Source organism: Quercus robur, chromosome 4, assembly GCF_932294415.1.
Source record: "Quercus robur chromosome 4, dhQueRobu3.1, whole genome shotgun sequence".
NCBI classification, from domain to species: Eukaryota; Viridiplantae; Streptophyta; class Magnoliopsida; order Fagales; family Fagaceae; genus Quercus; species Quercus robur.
The window spans coordinates 24,241,162-24,264,249 of record NC_065537.1 but is presented as its reverse complement, the minus strand read 5'-3'; the positions used below and the strand labels follow the sequence as shown (position 1 = coordinate 24,264,249).

Below are 23,088 nucleotides of genomic sequence, written 5' to 3'. Positions count from 1 at the left end.
GATGGAGAGGCGGAGAGACAAGAGATTTTTATTTTGTTTTTGAAATTTATAATCTCTATATTAGCTTTTTTCAAGACAATTATGTTGTATTATTAATGAATTTGTCTAGTATTAATTTTGATTTTAGCATATTTTAAGAATAAGTTAATGAACTTGTCTCCTCAAATTTAATTTTATGAGCTGAAGTTTGACTATTTTTATTTTTTCCTTTTTAATTTTTTGCATTTTAGGATATAATGGGGTCTTTTTAATTCATTTTTTTGACCAATAAAAGTGTTCAAATTTTTTTTAATTAAAATATATAGATAAATATATTTTATATATATAATTTTTTTTTACAAGTGGAGCCTTTTTTTATTTAGGGCCTTAGGCGATTGCACCAATTGCATCAACTGTTAAACCGGCCCTGACTATAACTTTCTAAGTCTTTGGAAGTTTCAAACAATGACCAAAGGTTTAGTGAGACGTTAACAAGATTAAAGTCTTCTAACGGTATTAGTCGTTTGCATGGTTGAAGGGATCTGGTATATCAATGATTTAAAACAAGTTGTGATTATTTTCTCCAAACATACAAATTTTAAGAGATAGAGCTACTAATTAAATGTTTCTTAAATATTACTTTGGAAGATTCCTAAATGCCACCACCCCCACAACAAAAAAAATGTATGTATAAATAATAAGAAATGAGAACTGAGCAATGCTTAGAAATTCCGAAACCTTCTGATTTTGAGTTCTTGACTGCTAAATGTCTAGCACTATTGTCATAAGTTAATTATTTCCATGATGGTCCTAAATGCTAAATAGGTAGAGACAAAACTTAAAAGTATGAGCCAATTGAAATCTAAAGTTGATAAAATTATTATTATTTTTAATAAACAGTAGCTATTATGATAAATAATAGATATAGCTAACCCGAATAAACCTGATTTTTTTTCATTGTCAGAGCTACTTTTTAGTTATTTATTTATTTAATAAGAAGCTACTTTTTATACATCAATGAATCTACATCAAATAATTATGAATAATACTAGAGATACAAATTATTTTACAAATTTTTTTATCAATTACTGATATGATAAGTGATTATTGGTAAATTAAAAAGTGATATTAATAATAGACTTAGATAAAAACTGATAAGAGGTTGATCATATCGACATTTTATAAAAATATTATAAAATAATTTGTAACGGTAACATTACTCTAATTCTATAGTCTAAAAACTCTACACTGTACGCTAGGAACCCACAGCCACAAGAATTTTAGCCCGCAAGACCATAGATATTAAAGATATATATGTAATACCACCCAAAAAAAAAAAAAAAAAGATATATATGTAATAGAGTGTGACCCACAAGACCTTTAATTTTCCAAGTCATTGGCCCAACCCATAAAATAAAGCTAAGACGAGGGATTAGAATTGTCTACATTTACCTGATTTGATAAACGTAGTTATGGTCTCTCGCCTATAAATATATGTCTCTCTGCCATCTCATTTCCTAAAAGAACACCCAAAATATTTCTTATCATTCCTTCTGAATCTGATTTCTAAAACCACCTAGAGCAAATATGGAGCGGGTATTACTCTTACTCATTTGCTTCCTCTTGCTTTCTCAACCTAATAATTGTTCCTCTTCTCTCTCTTTTAATTCATCAACGCCTCTTTGCCATTCACACCAATCCTCTGCTTTGCTCCATTTCAGAAACTCTTTTTCTGTCGGCGATTCTCGTTATATGTGTGATTATTATTCTTATAATCCTCCGAAGAATTCGTGGAAAATGGGTACAGATTGTTGTGGGTGGGATGGGGTCACCTGTGATACGATGACAGGTCATGTCATTGGTCTCGACCTCAGTTGCAGTGGGCTTGAAGGTCCCATCCATCCCAATACCACCCTTTTCTCTCTTCGCCATCTCCAGCGGCTCAACCTCGCTTTGAACGATTTCCATGGCTCCGCAATTTCATCTAAGTTTGGTGGCTTTGCGAACATGACGCATCTCAACCTCACTGACTCCTCCGTTGCTGGTAATGTCCCTTCCGAAATCTCCCACTTATCCAAATTGGTTTCACTTGATCTCTCTTGGAATTATGGCATGAGAATAGAAACGCCTAGTTTGAAAAGGCTTGTTCAAAACCTAACCCATCTAACTGAACTTTTTTTGGATGGGGTTAACATGTCTTCTGTTCCACCTAATTCTTTCATGAATTTGTCTTCCTCTTTGACATCTCTTCATCTTTATGATTGTGGATTGAAAGGGAGATTCCCAGATAATATATTACTCCTCCCAAACCTCCAGCTGCTTGATGTACGTTACAACTACAATCTCACCGGTTCCCTTCCAACGTATAACTGGAGCAATCTCAAGTCCTTAAAAAAATTGTACCTCAGTAATTGCAATTTTGTAGGATCATATCCAACATTTCTTCTTAATCTCACACAAATCACTTCTTTGGACCTCTCATATAATAACTTTGGTGGTCAGTTTCCATGGTCCCTCCTAAACTCTGAAGTTCTTACGGACTTAGATCTCTCACACAACAATTTCATAGGGCAGCTTTCGACAAACTTGACCCAAATTTTCTCTTCAAATAATTCTTCTAATAGTCAACTAGTCAACAAGATTGCTTCCAATCTAGAATTTCTCGCCTTATCTGGTAACTTATTGAATGGGACAATACCATCTTGGGTGTATGCAATACCATCTTTGCGTTACTTAAATCTTGGTTATAACCAATTCACTGGGCATATTGGCGATTTCCAGCATAACTCATTGCTTGAGCTTTGGTTGAATAATAACAATCTAAGTGGTCCCCTTCCATTGTCAATCTCTAAATTGGTGAGCCTTTGTAATCTAGTTGTCTCCTTCAATAATTTAAGTGGCAATGTGGAGTCAAAAATATTCTTTAAGCTCGAAAATCTTCAATATCTTGCAATGTCAAATAATCCTCTCCTGTCACTAAGCTCCTTCACCTTTGCCACCAATATCTTACGCAAAATTGTTTCATTACAGTTGTCTTCTTCCAACATAACTGAAATTCCACACTTTTTACAAACTGCAGAATATATTGAACGCTTAGACCTTTCCCACAACCAAATCAAAGGCAATATTCCAAAGTGGTTTTTGGAGGCGGGGAAGGATTCATTGTCTTACTTGAATCTTTCATACAACTCATTGACAAGTGTAGGACACCTTCCGTGGAAGAACTTGGAATATCTTGATTTTCGTTCTAACTTGCTTCAAGGACCACTTCCAGTACCTCCACTAGGCATATACTTCTTTTCAGTCTCCAGGAATAATATAACTGGACAAATCTCTTCCTCATTTTGCAATCTTAGTTCTATTGAGTACCTTGATTTGTCTTATAATCACTTGAGTAACATGATTCCTCCATGTTTTCGAAACTTTAGTGACAATCTCATAGATCTGGATTTACAAAATAACAGTCTTAATGGCACCCTCCCAATGAAATTTGCAAAGGGATGTCGCTTGAGAAGTCTTAAACTCAATGGCAACCATTTTGAAGGGTCATTGCCACAATCATTGGTCTGTTGTAGAAAGTTGGAAGTTCTAGATTTTGGTAACAACAAGATTAATAGCACTTTCCCTCTTTGGTTGGAAACTCTTCCAGAGTTGCGGGTTCTTATCTTGCGATCAAACTACTTTCATGGTGCCTTAGGCAATCCCAAGACCAAATTCCCATTCCCAAATTTGCGAATCATAGATCTCTCTCAAAATGAGTTCCATGGGCATTTGCCGACAAACCTTTTTAAGTATTTAAAAGCCATGATGAATGCGAGTGTGAACAAAGGTAAATTGAAATATATGGGTGATGATTATTATCAAGATTCCGTGACAGTGGCAATGAAAGGGCTTTTCATTGAATTGGTAAAAATCCAAAGTCTATTCACAACCATCGATTTCTCCAACAACAATTTCAAAGGAGAAATTCCAAAGGCAATTGGAGAGCTTCGGTCACTGAAGGGGCTTAATTTTTCACACAATAATCTTTCAGGTCATGTGCCTCCATCGTTGGGAAATTTAACCAATCTTGAATGGTTAGATCTCTCCTCAAACAAGCTCACAGGTGAAATTCCTATACAATTAGTAGATATAACATCACTGGCAATTTTAAACCTATCAAAAAACTATCTTTCTGGTCAGATACCTCAAGGTAAACAATTCAATACATTTACGAATGATTCTTTCAATGGTAACCGGGGGTTATGTGGATTTCCAATGACAAAAGCTTGTGGCATTGACGAGGGACCACCACCACCATCCACCATTCAAGAAGATGATTTTAAATTTGAAAATGGGTTTAATTGGAAAGTTGTATTATTGGGGTATGGCTGTGGATTTGTGTTTGGATTGTTTTTGGGTTATCTTGTGTTCTCAAGTGGAAAACCGAAATGGCTATTGAATATTGTTTTTGGAGAATGACATAACAAGATACGAAGATCCATGAAGAATGCTCATGGAGAAACTCATTGAAGAAGAATTTGATATATGCAAACACAGGTGTTAGGTATATTCTTATATACTAATATATTAGAAAATACATTGTTTCATAATTTTGGTTCCTTTATAATTTCTTTTTAAATTGTAAAAGACAAATTTTAATTTTTAAGTTTCTTTCCACTTGATTTAAAAAAATAAATAAATAAATAAAGGTTCCTTTCCACTTTTCAGGAATGTATGTACTTGTATTGGATTCTTGATCATCTGAAGGTGCACACAACATTGGGATGATTGACTATGAATTCATACAGAAACACCTCTCTAACTTCAAGGGGACCAGGCAGCTTGACCCAACTATATTTTTTGATTTTTCTCGCTGAGATGAGAATGAGGTGCCAAGACAGTAATAGGACCACAACTCATTTTTCTTCTTCATCCATGGCATCATTGGAATGAGTGTGTCTATAGTGGGGATGTCATTTTTGCAGGCATTGTCATCCCAGATGTCATCTGGGTCAAGTTTGGACACTCACTACTCTCAGAGCTTGAAAAGAGGGGGATGACTCTTTTTGCCGATCAGCAATCGATGGCTAATTAGAAGACCATGAGACTGGCAAGCCTTATGCTTCAAATGCCAGATCAACCTTTTGAATGGACTTTGCTTGGGCAATGATGAAGATGTCAGGGGTTAATGTTCTTACTCGATCTCAAGGTCCGGTCTGACGGAACTGCTCCTTGCTTTTGGTCAGTTTTTATGTGACAGTCTTGACCATAATTAACTCTTGATATTTTTATTCTTTCATATTAATTTCTCTTATGTTCTATGTTTGATTGTAGATGCTGTGACTTCTACATTTATTGCCTGTGCTAATATGAGTCTATATATAAAGGCAATGACATCATTGGTCATGGTCACAATGATGAAATAGCAGTTAAAATTGCATGCAAATATGTTTTGGTTGTTGAGTTCATCAGAAATTTAGAATTTTAATGTTTCGAATGTTATCAAAAGTTCAGTAATATTGGGGGAGCTCATAACGTATGCTGTGATAATAATATCCAAATTAATTCCAATTAGGTGTTTGTGGTCTAACGAGTTTTGGCGGATTATTCATCGTTTGAAGGAGACGTTAGTTGATTCATTTTGAGTTTGAACTTCAGAACTAGGAAACTCTACAATTCTGTGTCTCAAAACAAAGAAATTGGTTTGTCTATAATTGTTTTTATTGCTTTTATCACTAAGTAGAATTCAAAAGTTGCTCATAGGAATAGCTTTTAATTAGATGCCATTATGTTTTATTGTTATCAATTAGTATTCAATTACACTTTTCATGCCTGCTGATGGTTTTGGTATGCTATTTGTTATGCACATTTAACAATGCTATAGTTGGGATCCATTCACCCAAATCCAAACCATCATCTTCAATCGACAGGTTACACTTCTTCTGTGACTGCTATGCTACAACTTGAATTTACGTTTTCCTTCCCCTTATTTTTTTTAGTGAATCTTGCTTCAATTTATCAGGTTCTTCTTAATGGCTTTAGGTGGTACTGATTATAGTTATTTTTTGTCAAATTGGTTATAGTTCAAGGAATAGGCATCTTTAGTTTATGCCTAGGAGAAGATTTTTCTTGTTATGGATGTCTTCATTCATCTCTTCATCTGTTACTTGAGAATCTAATTTCTTCAAATTTGAAGGTTAGAAGTGCTGCTGATGCCGTCAAAAGTGTCATTTCTGCTACCTCTGGTCGTTTGAGAGAGAGCTTGTATGATGCAAACTGAAATTTCCAAAAATTTTGAGAGGCACGACTGTTGTCAAAAAACCAATTTTAGAGGTTGGGACTTAGTTTTGGATATGCAGACTGTGATTGATTCCATTTATCAGTAGCTCACAGAATATTTTCCCTATCATAGGAACTGGTATGACTACGTGTCCTTGACTTTGGTAGCTATCTAGTGAAATTAAATTGCTTATCTTTTTTGTGTCTTGAAGATAGTTTGTTCCTGGAAAACTTTTCAGTTAGTAGCTCTGCTTAGAGATTTTATCATAATATTGTCTTTTAAATGCAATTTGAAGTTTTTCTCTATTAATTCTTACATTTTTTATTTGTTTTGAAATAGCGACTTCTGTCTTTTAGCAATGCCTAAACTGCGTTTGTGTCTATAATTTATCTTCTCCCCGATTACATAGTTTTCATTTTTTATGTTTGTTCTTTGTGTCCTTATATTAAGTAAATCTCCTCATTTGGCAGTTCCCTTTCAATAATCATTTATTTTTCCTACTCCAGATATTGAACTAAGTTATGCTTAGGCACTGGCACTCTCTGTATATAGTTAATTAAAAGTTCAAAACAACTGCGTCTTTGAGTGTTTGTACATATACCTCAATAGACCACTTAAACTTTGGTCACTGAAACAAATGAAAATAATTGAATACCTTGAATTTTGAAACCTATAAAAGATAGAAAATAAAATATAAAAAATACGAAAGATCATAAATTATCATACTTAATTAAACAAATCAAAGGCTCATAAAAATCTCTTACATAATTAAATATACTAATATTTCATAAAATCTCATACATATATTACACGCATATATATTTTTTCTCTTTTTGAAAAAACATCTCATACATAATTAACAAATTTGATTTTTCTTTTTCCAGTTCTTAGCCTTGGAAATCAAGAGACTCAACTTATTGCAGTCAACTAATTACAATACACTTGGTTGAGTTGAATTTTTTTCCTTTATTTTTTCTATGGTTTCCAAATCCTTTACCTTCACTTCTTACCAGCCAAGCTAAGCATAGCTATTTTGTGCTTTTGTCTGTTCTCTTATATATATTATTTATTTTGCAGTATCTAGCTGCTCTTTTTATTGGAATTCTCTGGTGAAAACTATTACAGGCTGGTGGCCCTTTCTATCCAGTGTTAACAGGCCGGAGGGACAACACTCATTCATATTTCAATGAAGGATTGGCTGAGATTCCATGACCGGGTGATAATATAACACAGACACCTCACCTTTTTGCCCTTAGAGGTTTTGATGGAAGAGCAATAGTCAATCTTCTAGGTACTTACTAGCTAGGCCTTTTCTCATTTTACAAACTTGTTTTTTGCAGTTGAAAAGAGTTTGAAATGTTCTTTGGTTTGCAACAGTTTTTGATCATCTGAAGGTGCATGCAACATTGGGAAGATTGGCTGGGAGTTTATACAGAAACGCCTCTCTGACTTCAAGGGGACAGGGCAGCCTGAACCAACCGTAGCTTCTGATTTTCTCACTGAGATGAGAATAAGGTGCCAAGACAGTAATAGGACTAACACTCAGCCTTCTTCTTAACCCATGGAATCATTGGAAATGAGTGAGTCTGCATGAATTCACAGCCAATCATTAAAGGGGAGAGGACTCCTTTTAGCTGATCAGCAGTTTCTGGCTAATGAGAATATCACAAGACTGGTAAGGGCTTATGCTTCAAATGATGGATCAACCTTCCGAATGGACTTTTCTTGGGCAATGATGAAGATGTCAGAGCTTAATGTTCTAACTGGATTTCCAGGTCAGGTCCGACGAAACTGCTTCTTGCTTATGGTCGGTTACTAAGTGACAGTCTTGAGGATAATGAACTCTTGACATCTTTATTTTTTCATATAAGCTTCTCTTTAAGTTCAATAATTGATTGTAGACGATGCGATTTCTACATTTCTTGCGTGTACTAATTTGAGTCTCTATATAATGGCAATGGCATAGAGTAGAAATATATTATGGTTGTTGAGTTCTTTAGAAATATAGAATTCCAATGGTTGGAATGTTACCAAAAGCTAACTGTTATTTGGGGAGCTCATAATGTATCAATTTAAATTGGGGCCTTGGAGCATTCACATTAGACTCTACACAATTTTAGCTAAACTAACTCTAAAAACACTACTTTTACTATTTTAAAAAGCATACGCCTTCATCAACCTCAATATTTATTGATTAGCTATGGAGGTTTTATTCAAAGGAAGAGAGAGAGAGAGAGAGAGAGAGAGAGAGAGAGAGAGCTTGGTCTAGTTGAGGGAGAGAGTGTAAGTTAGGAAGAGAGAAATGAATTAAAAATTTGTTGAAATTGGATTTTTGATAAGCAGTGCAAAATAAATGTATTGAAACATTGTTCATTTGTTAGCTATTTGGGAAATATTATAGAGGCATTTTAACTTATAAGGGACTTTTAGCTATTTTTTGTTAACTAAAAGTTGTTTCGACTAATTGGATTTACAAATTGCTTTTGCCATGGAGATCTATGTGGAAATGGATGTGGTTCTATAGGGAAGTTGTAACAGAGTTTTTTCTTCTTTTGGATTAGTCATTCTTTGAATGGGAACATCCTTAGAATGTATCGAACCAGCACATGCTTATGACTCTTACATATCTTCTGATAGCCTACAACATAACTTAGTCAAAATGGAACTAGTCAAATGAATAGATTAGCAAATTTCAAGCTAACAACGAAAAATGTAAAATCATTTGAAGGATAGAGAAAATTTAAAATAAATGTCCAATTTATTACTCAAATTCAACTTAATAAAATACCTTGAATATGCTACTTTGAGCTAATAATAAGTGAGGAAAAAGAAATGATTATGCATCGCCGGGTTTTTGTTTTGAATACAAACAATGAAGAAGGGCTATATTTTATTCACAGTTTTGATCGATACCTTGGGTTTCCTCTAATGTTTGCGGACCGAGGCACTAGAGATTTCAATTTTGTTGTCCATAAGGTTCAGTAGAAGCTTTCTAGTTGGCAAGCTAGTCTGCTCTCCCTAGCAGGAAGACGGGTCCTCATTCAATCCTCATCAAACCCCATGCCTGATTATGTAATGCAAGGAGCTCTGCTTCCTGCCGTAGTTTGCATTGAGATTGATAGAGCCAATAAGAATTTCTTGTGGGGTTCCACCCTAGAAAAAGGGAAGATGCACTTGGTTAATTGGAATAGAGTTACTCTTACCAAAGAGCATGGTGGGCTCGGCTTGCATGAGTCAAGACCTAGAAACCTCGCCCTTCTTACAAAACTCAATTGGAGAATCCTCTCTGAAGATCCTTCCCCTTGGGCTCAGGTCTTGAAGGCAAAATACCTCTCCAACAACCCAAATAACAACCCTTGGTCCTCTAAAGGTGCCTGCTCTTGCACCTAGGTCGCGTGCAAGGAAGCCAAGCATCTCCTTGATTCTGGGTTGAGAAAGGTTATCACTTCTAGCACCAACACATCCTTTTGGTTTGATATCTGGTCCCCCACTGGTACTCTTCGATCCCATCTCCATGGTCCTCTCAATATGGAAGAGGAACACCAGCTTGTCAGTCACATGATTGATAGCAATGGCAACTGGAACTTCCATCTTTCCTTTGACCTCCCTACTCCTATTCTCAACATTTTGCAAGCTGTCCCTATAAATTTTGGATCCTCAGATGAGGATTCTCTAGCTTGGGCCTTTTCTAATGATGGAAATTTCACACTTCGGTTAGCCTATATTGCAGCAAAAGGCTTAAATGCCTTGAACCGCCCTACTTCCTCCTTATCCTGGATTTGGAAGGTGAAAGCTCTTCCAAAACTCCTCATTTTCATATGGCTCTATACATACAATAGCATTCTTGTCAGAGAAGTTTTGGGTTCAAGGGAGTTAAACCTTGATCAAAGATGTCCTGTCTGCAATTCTGGCTCTGAATCCATCAATCATTTGCTTTGTGACTGCCCTCATTTTGTAAGCTTCTGGAATCGTCTCGGCCTCCCTTTGGCCTCATCCACACTTTCGGATTGCCTATTTTAGATTGGCTTCACGCCAACTGCACCTCCAAACTTGCTTCTTGACACCATCGTATCCCATGACACCTTCTCTTCCTCTTTTGGTCCATTTGGATCAATAGAAATAAGGTGGCCTTGTAATATACTCAGCCCGACCCCTATTTGCTGCAGGATTGTATTGCCAAAACTCAGAATTTCACTTCCTTAAAACCCCTTCCCTTTCCCACATGCCAAAAGCTCGAGCCAACTGCAATTGGATTAAACCCCCTTCCGGCTGGTTCAAATTAAACACAGATGCTTCAATTATTGACCACAAAGCTGGTGGTGGAGGCCTCATCCATGACTTGAAGGGGGGGGGGGGGGGGGTTAGGTTCAAGGTTTTGCTAGGCACATTGGCACCGCCTCTATCCTCATGGCAGAACTGTGGGCACTCCGTGATGGCATTCATATGGCAAGGCACCTTAATATCCACAATCTCATTATAAATGTGTGGACTCTGCTGAAGCTATTAAACTTCTTTCCTCCCCATCCAACTCTAATAGGCTAACCCAACCTTTGGTCAATGATTACAGGGACACTCTCCAAGCTTTCCAGCAAGTCCATCTCCTTCACTGCTACAAGGAAGCTAATAGCGCAGCTGATTCTCTTGCAAAAATTGGGTGTGCTCAATCGGAGCTTTTTGTTTCTATTATAACCCCTTCCTTATCTGTTATGGAGGTCTTAAACTATGATAGCACTCATGTAGCCGCTAGCAGCAGCCTTTTTGTACCTGATACCCACCTTCCAGCGGGCTAATGCTTTTATAATACTATCCTTTTAACCAAAAAAAAAAGAAAAAAAGCAATGTGTTCTCATCAGTATAGTGAGCATAACCAAATCACCTCTTCTATTGCCTCTTTGGTTTACTTCTTGTGCTTCTAGGCTTCCTCCTCTCTTGCCAATTGCATAAGGCCATTCTTCAAAAACAAAACAGCATTCATTATAGGTTCTCAGAGAGAAGAGTACTCATCCATAATGCAATGTGATACTTAAAACAAGATACTATGTACATTTTCCAACAGACCATAAAACTTGAGCCAGATTACTTCACTTTGGAAATATAATTCCATTAACCATGAGTTATGGGTGGAACTTCTGCCAATTTAATTTCAATGATTATGATTTTATTTATTTATAAAAATCTACATTGAATCATGGGCTAGGTTTGCTTGCCAACCAATTGATTTATGATCTTGTTATTCATGTTGATAACTCTTTCTATGAGCCCTAAATGCCTCTTGAATTTATGAAATAAAAAATATTATGTTAGGACAACACTAAGTTTTCTGCTAATTTATAGCAACACTAAACTCACCTTTTCTTTTTTTCCAAGTAAATTAGGTAGGGATCCTGAAAAGGGAATGGTATGCTTTTGTTACATCTAACTTCTTCTTTTATGTAGGTTATTTGATCAAACATCTATCAAAACTACAAGATGCTAAAAAATATGAATTTTAGATTGCCTCCATCTTATAGGCCCCAAACACAACATAAAGGTTTTTCTGAAGAGTAGCTGATTAATATGCATTAGTTAATAATTGCAGTCTATAGGGGAAGTAGCTATTATGCTTGAACCAACAATAGATCCAATTGTTCTTATATATCTTCTTGAATCATTAACCTTGAACAAAATGCTCTCCCATTGCTATATATTCGCAATATCTATAAAATATGAGCTAAATTTCATTTTTCAATAAAATACCAAGATCTCATAAACCAATCGTTTTGGCTACATAGAGATAGTGCTTCCAATGCTAAGAAGGAATAAAAATTTTACACATGGAGGTACAAAACCATAGAAAGGCATGGATAATTTAATATGCACACAGAGTGGAGTATTAATCCACAACCTCAGCTTCCATCCAAGTATAATGTAAAGAGAAAGTGCTAGTTGAGTTATTTCAACTAAGAACCTTAGAGTTTGTTTGGTTGAGTGGATTTTAGGGGGTATGGAAGAGGGGTGAAAATGCGGAGAGAAAATGATTTTTTTTGGAGTATTTGGTTGGATTGATTTTAGGAGAAAAAATTGGTAGGGCCCACTATTTTCTCTCTAGGCCCACCAAAACGTTCTTTTTCCCCCTCATTTAGAGAGGAAACTCAGGTGAATTTGCTTAGTTATTCTAGTTCCTTTTTTTTTTTTTTTACCCTCAATTTAAATATTGAAGTCATTGAACATGCATCTCTCTTTCCTGTTTTTTTCCTTCTATTAGTCATTTTCTTTCTTTGTTGGTTTGTTCCTCTCTCTCTCTCTCTTTGTGTGTGCTCTTTTTTTCACCATTGTTTTATAATATAAAAAAGTGATAAATATAATAACAAAGAGAAAAAAAATATGTTTAATGTTTTAATTTTTATAAAATGTTATTTTATTAAGTAATAAATAAATAATATTTTATTACAAATAAATTACTTCTTATATATAATGAAATAAGGACAAAAAAGTAAATTTATAGAAAATACTTATTCTATCCACTCACCTTTTACCCTAACCAAACAAATGAGTTTTCCATCCCTCCAACCAAACACACATGAAGAAAAACTTAATCTTTACTATTCTCTTATTTTTCCATCATCTCACCATTTTTCTATCATCCAACTTTTCTATTTCTTCAACCAAACGAACCCAAAGTGATGGAGTGTACACAAATAAAGATTTTTTTTAATTATTTTTTTTTATTATAATAATTTGATAGTCACTAATATGGGAGAAGTGAGATTTGAACCTTAATTTACCTAATGAAGGAGAGTCAGATATTCCACCAAGTTACAACACCCTTGGCAAATAAAGACATGGTTATCGAAGAAATTTATCTTCCTTAACCAGAAATATTATAATAAGGCTTAATCCTAAAAATTCGGATTGGCATTGAATCTTCAAAAGACTAGACATGGTTTGCTGCATGTAATCTCCACCCCCCCCCCCCTCCCCCCTCAATTTTATTGTATTTAAAGCAATTAAAAACATATGGTACATATCACTATGGTTGAACTTTTTTGTACAGGTCACAAAAACAGTACAAACAGCCATACTATTCTGTCATAGTCAAAGTAGCAGACTATATCGATTGATTCTAGAATTTTTGAATTATTTTGGTCATTCTTGCTTTATTTTACATTTCGGTCCAAAGTATAAAACAAAAGCAAAAAAAAAAAAAAAAAAAAAAAAAAAAAAAAAAAACCAAAAAAAAAAACAAAAAAAAAAAAACAAAAACAAAAAACCTAAAATAAAACAAAACAAAAATGAGGCTTTGTAAGGGAGGTGAACACTATCGTCTTGAAGGTGTCATGCCATCAATGAAGTCTTCCCAAATTCACCCAATATTAAAGCTGCCAACGCGTGACTTGTGAGGGGCCTTAACTTTTCTCATTGCTCTGATCAACAAGGCCGTTATTCGTTCTTGTTTTCTCATTGCGTCACTGCCATCATATTCTTTGAAAATGTAAAATAGTAAAAGACGTAACTTTAACACTTCTCACTTATGTACTCACTTTAACGTATTTTTTATAAGTAATGGAAATTTTATTCAGATTGTGAAAAGAGTCACCCAAGTATATGTTGGGTATACACGTGTGATTGAAGTCTCACATTAAATAATAATTAAAGTCTCACATTGAATAATGATGAGAATAATGAGAAGTTAGTATAACATAATTGAGCACATACACATTGACTTAGGCCTTTTGGGTTAAAGTGTTTCTATTTGTTATATTAGTTATTCAAGGAAGCACCCCAAAGTATTTATCTCCCCAAGCTTTAGCTCCAACTCCCACTACCAAACTTAGAGTGTGAGGTTTGGAACTCAATTCAAAGTGTATTGGATGAAGTTAGTGGAGCATGTCATTGACTCATTGGACTTTTAGTCCGTTGGTTTTTTAAGGGAAGAGATGATGATAAAAATTTTAGAGCAAACTAATTTCTATTCTGCTGGTCTAATAAGTTGAATTCATAGTACTCTCTTGATCTCTTTACTTTCCTTCTTGGGCCTTATATGGGCTTTCTTCAACTTGTCTAAGGATGTTAGTACATTGCCTTGAGTGGATTCTTGGATCATTTTGTAGTTGTAGTCCTTTTAATGGGCTTCTGCCAAGAATTTATGATTATGGCCGCTTTGCTGGCTTTTAATTGAAGACTTAGGCCTTACCCTATTAATAGGGTCCATATGATGCCGTGGATGAAGAAGAAGGATGAGTGGTGGTTCTATTATTGTCTTGGCACCTCATTTTCATCTTGGTGAGGATTAGGAGCTATAGTTGGGTCAGGCTGCCTGGTCCCCTTGAAGTCAGGGAGGCGTTTCTGTATGAATTCACGGTCAAGCTTCCCAACGTTATGTGCACCTTCAGATGATCAAGAAACCAATACAAACCAAATAACTTTTTAGGGTTCTGATCACCTCCCATTTAAAATTCTTCAGTTTTCTCCAGTTTTTACCCAGATGAAGGACACGTGGCACATAAAACATTTGAAGGTAAAAAAAAAAAATGCCACATCAAAACATTATTTATCTCCATCTTACCCACCCCTTTCACTCAGCAGCAACCTCCATTCACAAACCCACCTCCCATGAACACCAACAATCTTGGCAAACGGACAGTAAGGAGCCATCAGAATGGTGCGGGAGGCCACCCACTAACATTGATAGCAACAAATAGCAATGCTACAAAGGTTTTGTGGCTACTATACTTTTATTTTTTGTTTTCTTAAAAGGAAATGGTTGCTTTGTTGGGACCAACCATAGTTGGGACGTTCTTCTATGCGGCTTTGAGAAGAAGAGGAGAGGAAGCAGTGTAAGAAAGGAAAGAAACTTACCCATATACAAGATTTCAATTTCCATTTTTTGATAAAAGCTTCAAGATTTCAATTTCATTTCTTTTCTTACACTTTCTCAGAGACCAAAAAGTGCAAGCTGGTGATGAGCAAAAAGTGAAAATTGACAATCACGAAGTGGCCTTTCTAAGTGGGTGGCGCCTTCGGCACCATTCCGATGGCTCCTTGCCGTCCGTTTGCCAAGATTGTTAGTGTATATGGGAGGTGGGTTTGTGAATGGAAGTTGCTACTAAGTGAAAGGGGTGGGTAAAATGGAGATAAATAATGTTTTGATGTGGCATTTTTTTTACCTTCAAATGTTTTATGTGCCACGTGTCCTTCATCCAAGTAAAAACTGGAGAAAACTGAAGAATTTTGAACGGGAAGGGAGTCGGACCCAACTTTTTAAAGCCTTTTTGAACTCCATTTGATGAGTGGGGAAAATGAAACAAAGGCAGAGAACTAGTAAGTACCTAGAATACTAACTGTTTCTCTTTCATCAAAACTTCCATGGGCAAAAAGGTTAAGTGTCTATATTATGTTATTATCCAGTCGTGGAATTTTGGCCAGTGTTGTCTCTGCCCATTGGTACTTTTCAGTAGATCTCCTTTTTTGGCGATTTGGGAGAGAAGAAAGAGAAATAAATAAGATCATTCAAAGAAAATCAAGCTACACAAATGGCAAGGAATGCTAAAATCAAAGAGGCCAAGACGCCTAAGATTGGATGTCTATTGAAATATGAAAGAATGCTATCCAGCCTGTGCTTTCAAGTATAGTAGTTTACATTAGAGAACTCCAATAAAAAGAGTTATCAATATTGAGCTATTCTTTATTGTCAGTTTAACAGAAATTGGAATAATTCAGCAAAAAAAGAAAAAAGAAAAAAGAAAAAAAGAAATTGGAATAAGAAAAGTATTTCATTTTATTTATTTATTTTTGAATTTTTTGACATTTTAGACTTGAAAAACCATAACCAAAAAGTGCTTGAAACAACTAGTTGGTGAAGTAAAGGTGACTGTAACAATTTGTGGAAACCAAAACAGCAAAATTCAATAAAAACATATTCTCAATTCATTAATTTTCTAAGTTTTCCACATAATCAATATGTACTTTAGAATCTTATTGATAGACTCCTAAAAATATAAAAATGTAAAGAGATACCAACTCTTTTAAAGTCTGTTTCTTACATTTTCCCCTAGTTTCATTTAGGCATCTTTATCCACAAACAATCATCAAATCCTAAACCGAAAACTGTTGTTAAAACCCTTAGGTGAACTGACCCATACTATTAACAAAAAATATCTTAAAAAGAGAGAACATATGAAAATTTAGGATAACACCTACAAGTTAGAGAACATAAGAAAAATATCGGTGGAATGGTTTTTATCACCATTGCTATCATCCAAGAGGACCAAAGCATCATAGTTTTGATCAACAAAATCCCACGCACCATTAAGACCAACAAGGTAATACCTACAAATAGATGGAAAAAAAAAAATCACAACACCTAGATTAAATTGGAATAACAAATCGATACTCCCAAAAATCAGAACATACAACTTACTGCCTTGTTTGATCTTTTAATACAAAACTTGATATGCCTACTATGAATCACACTACTCACAAGAATAGCAATACATAAATTATTTGGTTGAATCTATGTCATGAGAAATTTTGTATTAGGATAACAATTTTTAGTTGAATGCATAATTGATTTTTGTGCAAGAATGTGTACAAATTTTGGAATAGAAATTCTTTGAGCTACTATGTTCTTTGTTCTTTTGGTTAGTATTTTAAATTTCATTTTAAATTTTTTTTATTTGTTAGCATTTTTGTGTTCTTAGAATTAAAATAAATATTTACAAAGTACAATAACAATTTTATTTATTTATTTATTTATCGAATTTTACTGTAATAATTTTCTCGACTTTGGTCAGATTTTATTTTTATTTGGTAAAGTTGAAAATTGCCATCAGTCAAATTTCCTCCTTTTGTCTCATTCATTATCAGTTAAACTTTACGAATGATGCTAACATTCTTGGGAAGGATTTTTCTTTTCCTTAATACTTTAGCATTTGTTTTTTCTTGCAAATTTCTCATGTGAGAAAGCCCTATATGTAAGAGAAGTAGTAAATAATCATTTGGTCCAAACAATTACGTGGTTAACTTCTTCATGACTAGTTATATTTTTTTGAGGATAAATGGCAGACATCACTAGTTATGTTTAGGAGATTGAGATTAGGTGTAATAGTATTGCACGTTATACAATAGCAATGAATGGTTGAGATTGAAAGTTGCAACCATTAAATAAAAAAATATTAAAAAAGTTAAAAATGTAAAAAAATTTGGGAAGGAAATGGGGTAGTGGCATGGTGCAATTGCTAATTGTTAGCAATTTCACTTGATCTCAATCCTTATTTAGGTAGGATATTTGGGATATGATTGCTGGATGTGCTAGGCTGCTAGAGTACATATTGTTAGGTTTCTTTTGAGCTAGCTACTCGATTATCAGACTTTTGAGCTAAAGTACATATTGTTAAGTTTCTTTTGAATGAAGCTAATATTCTTATTAGGGGTAATTACAATAAACTAACCTATGTTGTTAAATTTGGTCTTATTTTATCTACATGTGGTTAGAAAAATGTGTTGAGGACCAAAATTTCACACGAAAGTCCATTCCATGAATAGTAAGGAAAGATCATGGGCCTTAACAAAAGAAGGCCCAATTCATAAAGTTAAGAAGGACCATGAAGGCCCAAAATCCCAAAAAGAAGAAAAAAGAAAGAAATAATAATAATAAAGAAAAAAGAAGAGGATCTCGGTTAGAGGACATGCAGCAAGGATCTCGATTATGCCAAAGGATATGCAGCAAGAAGAATCAACATCAAGGTCCTATGTATGTTTAGATGTATGCAAAAAACCATTAAAAATCCAACAAAAACCAGGTATTATCTTTGTAACCCATAGTCCAAGCCCGTGGGATCCCGAGTGGATAGTAAGGGAGGAATGGTTTGGTCAGTAGGGGAGTGATTTCTGGGAGGATCTCGCGGGTTTCCCTTGGTTCATATATTTGCTTGGAATGCATAAACCAATGGAAAACTCAGTTCCCCCATGTGCATGACACTTCCCCACAATTTCCTCTCAATTGTCATTTTCAACTAAAGCTATCATCAAGTACATTGAGTAGCCCACCCACTGTTTTGACTTTCCAAGAAGGAGTCTTCCATTTGTAACTAAAGCCAAATGCCCTTTTTGAGTTATAATTGCCTAAATAAACTAAACCTTTATCCAATGCACCTTTTCAGATTCCAGAGGATGGTTTTACCTAGCAGACTAGGGGTGTCCTTGCCTGGGGTACTAGACCATGTCTACTATAAAAGGAACACTAAGGCATAGCAGCAGGAGTGGGGAGAAAAATGGGGATTCGGAGGGATAGTTCAAAGGTTCAAAAGATATATTCTTAGAGCTTTAATAGCCCAGCAAGGAAGAGAAAGAAAGAAACAAAATAAGAGAGCCAAGGTGGAGGAATTTGTCCCATATCCTTGAGATCATTCGAAATATCACTTAACCTTCAAAGAAACATATGCCAAAATATGCACACATTAGATATCACTCTCTTCCATAAGAATCCTCTTCACCTAACTATCTTGGAAGACAATGCCCAAGCAAAGCCACTTAGACTTGAGTTCCAAATCCTACAAGTCTTGTGCAAAAGTACTAAGCCTGTGAGAAGTGGGGCTAGGATTCTTGTGGCTGAATCATTCTCATGAAATTCATTTACATATATGTATATGTATTAAAATGTATATCCTAATCTAAGAAACTAACAGTTATTTGAAGATATGTGCATTGTATAGTTGTTCTTATGTAGGACCTATAGAGGCAAAGGGAAAGGACAAAAACTCTATTGCATAATAAGCATGGAGAAAGATTGTGTAGCTTAGGGAATTAGCATTCTGGGATTACAAGCCTAGTACGTCCAGGGTACCACGACAGTACGTTAGGGGTACTAAGTGAAGGAACTCTTTTAAATGTTTACACAATAAAAGATAAGCTTTAAATATTTTATTTCAATCTCTTTCTCATTGTGAATATTATGAATAATTATTTTACTTGTTTTGTAAGAATAAAGGGTCATTTTATGACCCTAAAACACTTATAATGATATTTTATTTCTTAGGAGGAATCGCATTTTCGTCTTGAGGAGTTTTATGTGACTTGCGCATAACTTGGTTTGTAATCAGCCCCATTTAGTTGCAGTGAACCAAGCCTAGTCCACTAAAACAATAACTCAAAGGCTCGGGGTCCTTGTTTCTACTTGGGCCTGGGCACCGTCCAAAAAAAAAAAAAAAAGACGTTTGGTAAGGGTGTTTTATGAAGGAGTGTTTGAGTTACATTGCTCATTTTAGGATGTTTAAATATTGAAAATAGAAAACTCCTCATACCAGTTTTCAGTTTTCAAATAATATTGCTCAATGACACTTTTTTATAAATATTTTAAAAGTTGTAGGTCCCACTTATTAGACTACATATCATCACTTAAAAACCACACACACACACACACACACACACACCAAACATACAATTATGTTTTTTCACTTTTGAAAAGACGTTATTAGAAATATAGTGCCAAATATATTTTTTGCATTATGAGTACTTTAAATACACGTTTTCACAACACTTTTTAAATCACAATTTTCACATCATTTTAAACAAAAATACTCAAATACCTCAACCAAACATGCCCCTATTTTCTCATGAGTTATACATCCATAAATTGTGTTATAAAATGCATTATAGCTGACCTACTATTTTTGCAATAGCGAATCCAATGCCCATATGTAGATATCTCATTTCGCAATCAAGAAATTCACAAAGGCGCACAACTTTAATTTTAAAGTAACTCAGGATTAAAAATGTCTAGGCCATTTGATGGACACTAGCATCACTTTAAATCAAAATTGACTTCATCACAATTAAAAAGATCTTAAAGAATATAACGGTCAGACTATCTGATCGAAAGATCATACCAAGTCAAGGATCAACGGTTAATATGCATCCAAGTACATTAACGCGTAAAACATGTGATTATGTGGGTTCAATTTTGATTGGTCCTTCATTGGATTAATTGAATTAATTTCACGACAAAACCCTATTGATTTTTTTTAATATTATGAGACTGAGCTCTCCTTGTTAAGAATCGAACCCCTAGCTATGTGCCTCTTAGAGAAACTTGAAAATCTGATTTTCTTTCTCCCTTAGAAGCCGTACATCGCTTAGAGAGGGGAGAGAAAATTCTCTCTCTCACTTTAAAAATGTAGTGCAAAATATAATTTAGGGTTTTTCAAAACTAAACCAATACCTTTTATAATTGGATTAGCTAGTGTGTCAACCTAGGTGGGCTTTTAATCAAAGAAGTCAATACCGTACCGAGGCTGTACCGGTTTGGCCACCGGTACAATATATTTCGAATACCGGTCAATATCGGTGTACCGTTTCGGGTTTACCACTATTTTATATATTTAGTATATGTATATACACACACACACACACACACACAATCTCTATTTACCATAAAACATTACCTTAAAAATTCTTATTTACCATAAGAGTCCGTTTGGGAATAATTTATTTAGTTGAAAGTTAAAAGTTTTTTTGAAAATATGATAGATAAAGCTAAAAGGTAGCTGAAATAGTATAGTGAAACCAATGAATAGTACTAAAAAGGTACAATAAGACCCATGAATAATAATAAACATAAGCTGAATAGTAGTAAAAATAAGCTTAAAAAAAAAAACTAGTTTTTAAACCAATGCCAAATAGTAAAAATAGCTAGTTTTTTAAGCCAATGCCAAACAAGTAAAATAAGCTGGCCAATACCAAACGCAACATGAGTAAACCAAAAAAACCAAAAAAGAAAAAAAGAAAGTAGAACGACGTCGTTCTCCTTCCCCTGGAAATCAAAGCAATCTGATACCCTAGCCACCCGAGTATCTGAGTATTTTGGGGAGAAAGAAAGAGGGGAAAGAGAGAGACTTAGGGCCCGTTTGGTTTGGTCATGACTCAATTTTCATAACTCATATCTCAAACTCAAAATCCATAACTCATAACTCAGTTTTCACTTTCTCTCAAAAACTCCAAAATTCTTGATTGGCAACATAACCCAGTCAAATAACTCAAACTTTAAGCCTACTTTTTGCCAAAATGGTGGAGCCCACCTGTTGACACCGCACTGTTTGCTTATGGTTGGTTCTCGCGGGGGATTTCTCTTACCTCTCACAAGACATTTTCTCCCAATGCAGCACACCCAGTCCAGAAACAAACCCAAACCCCATAAAGCGAAAAGCACTGTACAGACCTCCCTATTCGATGCCGGCTTAGATCAGAAACAAGTTCGGTCTTCTTTACTCTTCTTTCTATTTCTATTTCTTTATGCTTTTCATCAATACCCATTAACATCTCTTTTCCCAGAAACCCATTTCCTGCATCAATACTCAGCTACACCGAAACCCAGCTCCACCACCACCAACGGCAAACCTAGAAATCCACAACTACAACCTCCACCACCAACAGCCCTCAACACAACCACAACCTCCACCAAAAAACCCATAAACAAAAACCCACAAACATAGAAAACCCAAACCCAAACCCAAGAATCCTTAGATCAAAAACCAAAATCATGAAAATGAGGTGTGAGTTTTTGTTTCTGGGTATAAATTTATGCTTGTATGAAAATGGTGGAGTGGGTCTGAAGAAGAAAGAAAGAAAGAAAAAGAAAGAAGAAGAAGAAAAAAAAAACGTTGGAGTGGGTCTAAAGAAGAAAGAAAAATAAGGAAGAAGATGAGGGAAAAAAAAAAGCCTTGAAATTGAAGCCCCAAAAGCACACCTTAACCCGATTAAAACGCAAATCACAACTGAAATCGAAGCCCTTTGCCATCATTGTGTGAAGAAAAAGAAGAAAAGAAACTAGAGTGAAGAAGGGAAAAAAAAAAAAAAAAAAAAAGAAGAGAAAAGAAGATGAAAGAACCCAGCCATGAAGAAGAAGAAAAAAAAAGAAAGAAAGAAAAGAGAAAAGAGGTACGGTGGAGAGAAAAAGTGGTTTGAGGGTCTAACCGTGGGTCCCATAAAGTCATAAAATTTACCATTATGCCACTGAAACTTAGTTTTCAGCTTTTGAAAACACCAATTTGGTGTTTCCGGTTTTCATCACTCTCACTCAACCTAAATTGAGTTTGAATGATGAAAACAGGATTAGGAAATCAATCCAAACACTCAAAATTGTGTGAGTCCCACGTAATTCTCAAACTCAGTTATGAGTTTCCAGTCATATGACTGAAAACACCCCTAATCCAAACAGGGCCTTAGAGATCGTTAGAGGGAGAGTGAGAGACTGCAAGATCAGACCATAGGAGAAAGAGAGTTCGAGACAGAGAGAGAAAGTGAGATCGAGACAGAGAGAGAAAGCGAGACCGAAATTGAGATAGAGGGATGTCGAGAGAGGGGGAAGATAGACTGAGAACGAGAAGAGGTTTCTCGACGGGCTAGTGTCAGCTCCAGCTTTGGCTCTAGCTCTGGCCAAGTGCAATAGTTTTGGGTAAGTTCTGAAATTTGTGAGAAATTTTCTTTGGGATTTCTCTATCTTTACCTGGTATCCATTTATCGGCCGAAACAGTCGGATTTCGCCGGTACGACTGGTATTTTTTCCGATACAAAACAAAGGGGGTATCTGTACCGGTGCACTGGTCGGTATGATATATACCAGCCGTATCGGTCGGTGTGGTACATAATTGACTTCCTTGCTTTCAATAATGTGGCTTGAAGTTACCAAAGAGAAATAAAAATATAAGCTTCAATAGGTCTTGAGCCATTTGCCAACTCATGGCATTCCTAAAGTTACTATTAACCATAATTTATTCCATTATAAAATTATGGTTGGAATAAATTATGGTTGCACTCTAGGTTTTAATATGTTTTTTTTTTTTTTTTTTAAATCATCCTAAAACTCTATTAAA

At 35.1% G+C, this 23,088-nt stretch overlaps 2 protein-coding genes and 1 long non-coding RNA gene across 30 annotated transcripts in view; 2 read left to right on the top strand and 1 right to left on the bottom strand.

The window, feature by feature from the left end:
- The window catches only part of LOC126720924 (receptor-like protein 6), a 224,904-nt gene that overhangs the window by 66,708 nt on the left and 135,108 nt on the right, over positions 1-23,088 (top strand). For 10 of the 26 annotated variants that reach the window (XM_050423826.1, XM_050423825.1, XM_050423824.1 and 7 more), the window contains exon 3: positions 4,690-4,850. The exons of 12 other annotated variants lie outside the window; for them this stretch is intronic. The gene's annotated coding sequence lies outside the window, so the exon portion shown is untranslated. Of the gene's footprint in view, positions 1-4,689; positions 4,851-7,366; positions 7,533-7,618; positions 8,223-23,088 lie in introns of those variants that run through there. 4 more of the 26 variants (XM_050423818.1, XM_050423817.1, XM_050423816.1 and 1 more) reach the window with 4 other exon arrangements.
- Positions 1-23,088, bottom strand: part of LOC126720934 (uncharacterized) — a 159,688-nt gene that overhangs the window by 65,132 nt on the left and 71,468 nt on the right. The window contains exon 2 of the long non-coding RNA XR_007653743.1: positions 3,079-3,256. This is a non-coding gene — a long non-coding RNA (uncharacterized LOC126720934). The remainder of the gene's footprint in view (positions 1-3,078; positions 3,257-23,088) is intronic.
- Positions 1,445-23,088, top strand: part of LOC126720923 (receptor-like protein 6) — a 142,619-nt gene continuing 120,975 nt past the window's right edge. Inside the window, exon 1 of one of the 3 annotated variants that reach the window (XM_050423800.1) lies at positions 1,445-2,133. In XM_050423800.1, the coding sequence (XP_050279757.1) occupies positions 1,567-2,133 (567 nt within the window). In that variant the 5' untranslated portion in view covers positions 1,445-1,566. Of the gene's footprint in view, positions 2,189-23,088 lie in introns of all 3 variants that reach the window. The other 2 variants (XM_050423798.1, XM_050423797.1) reach the window with 2 other exon arrangements.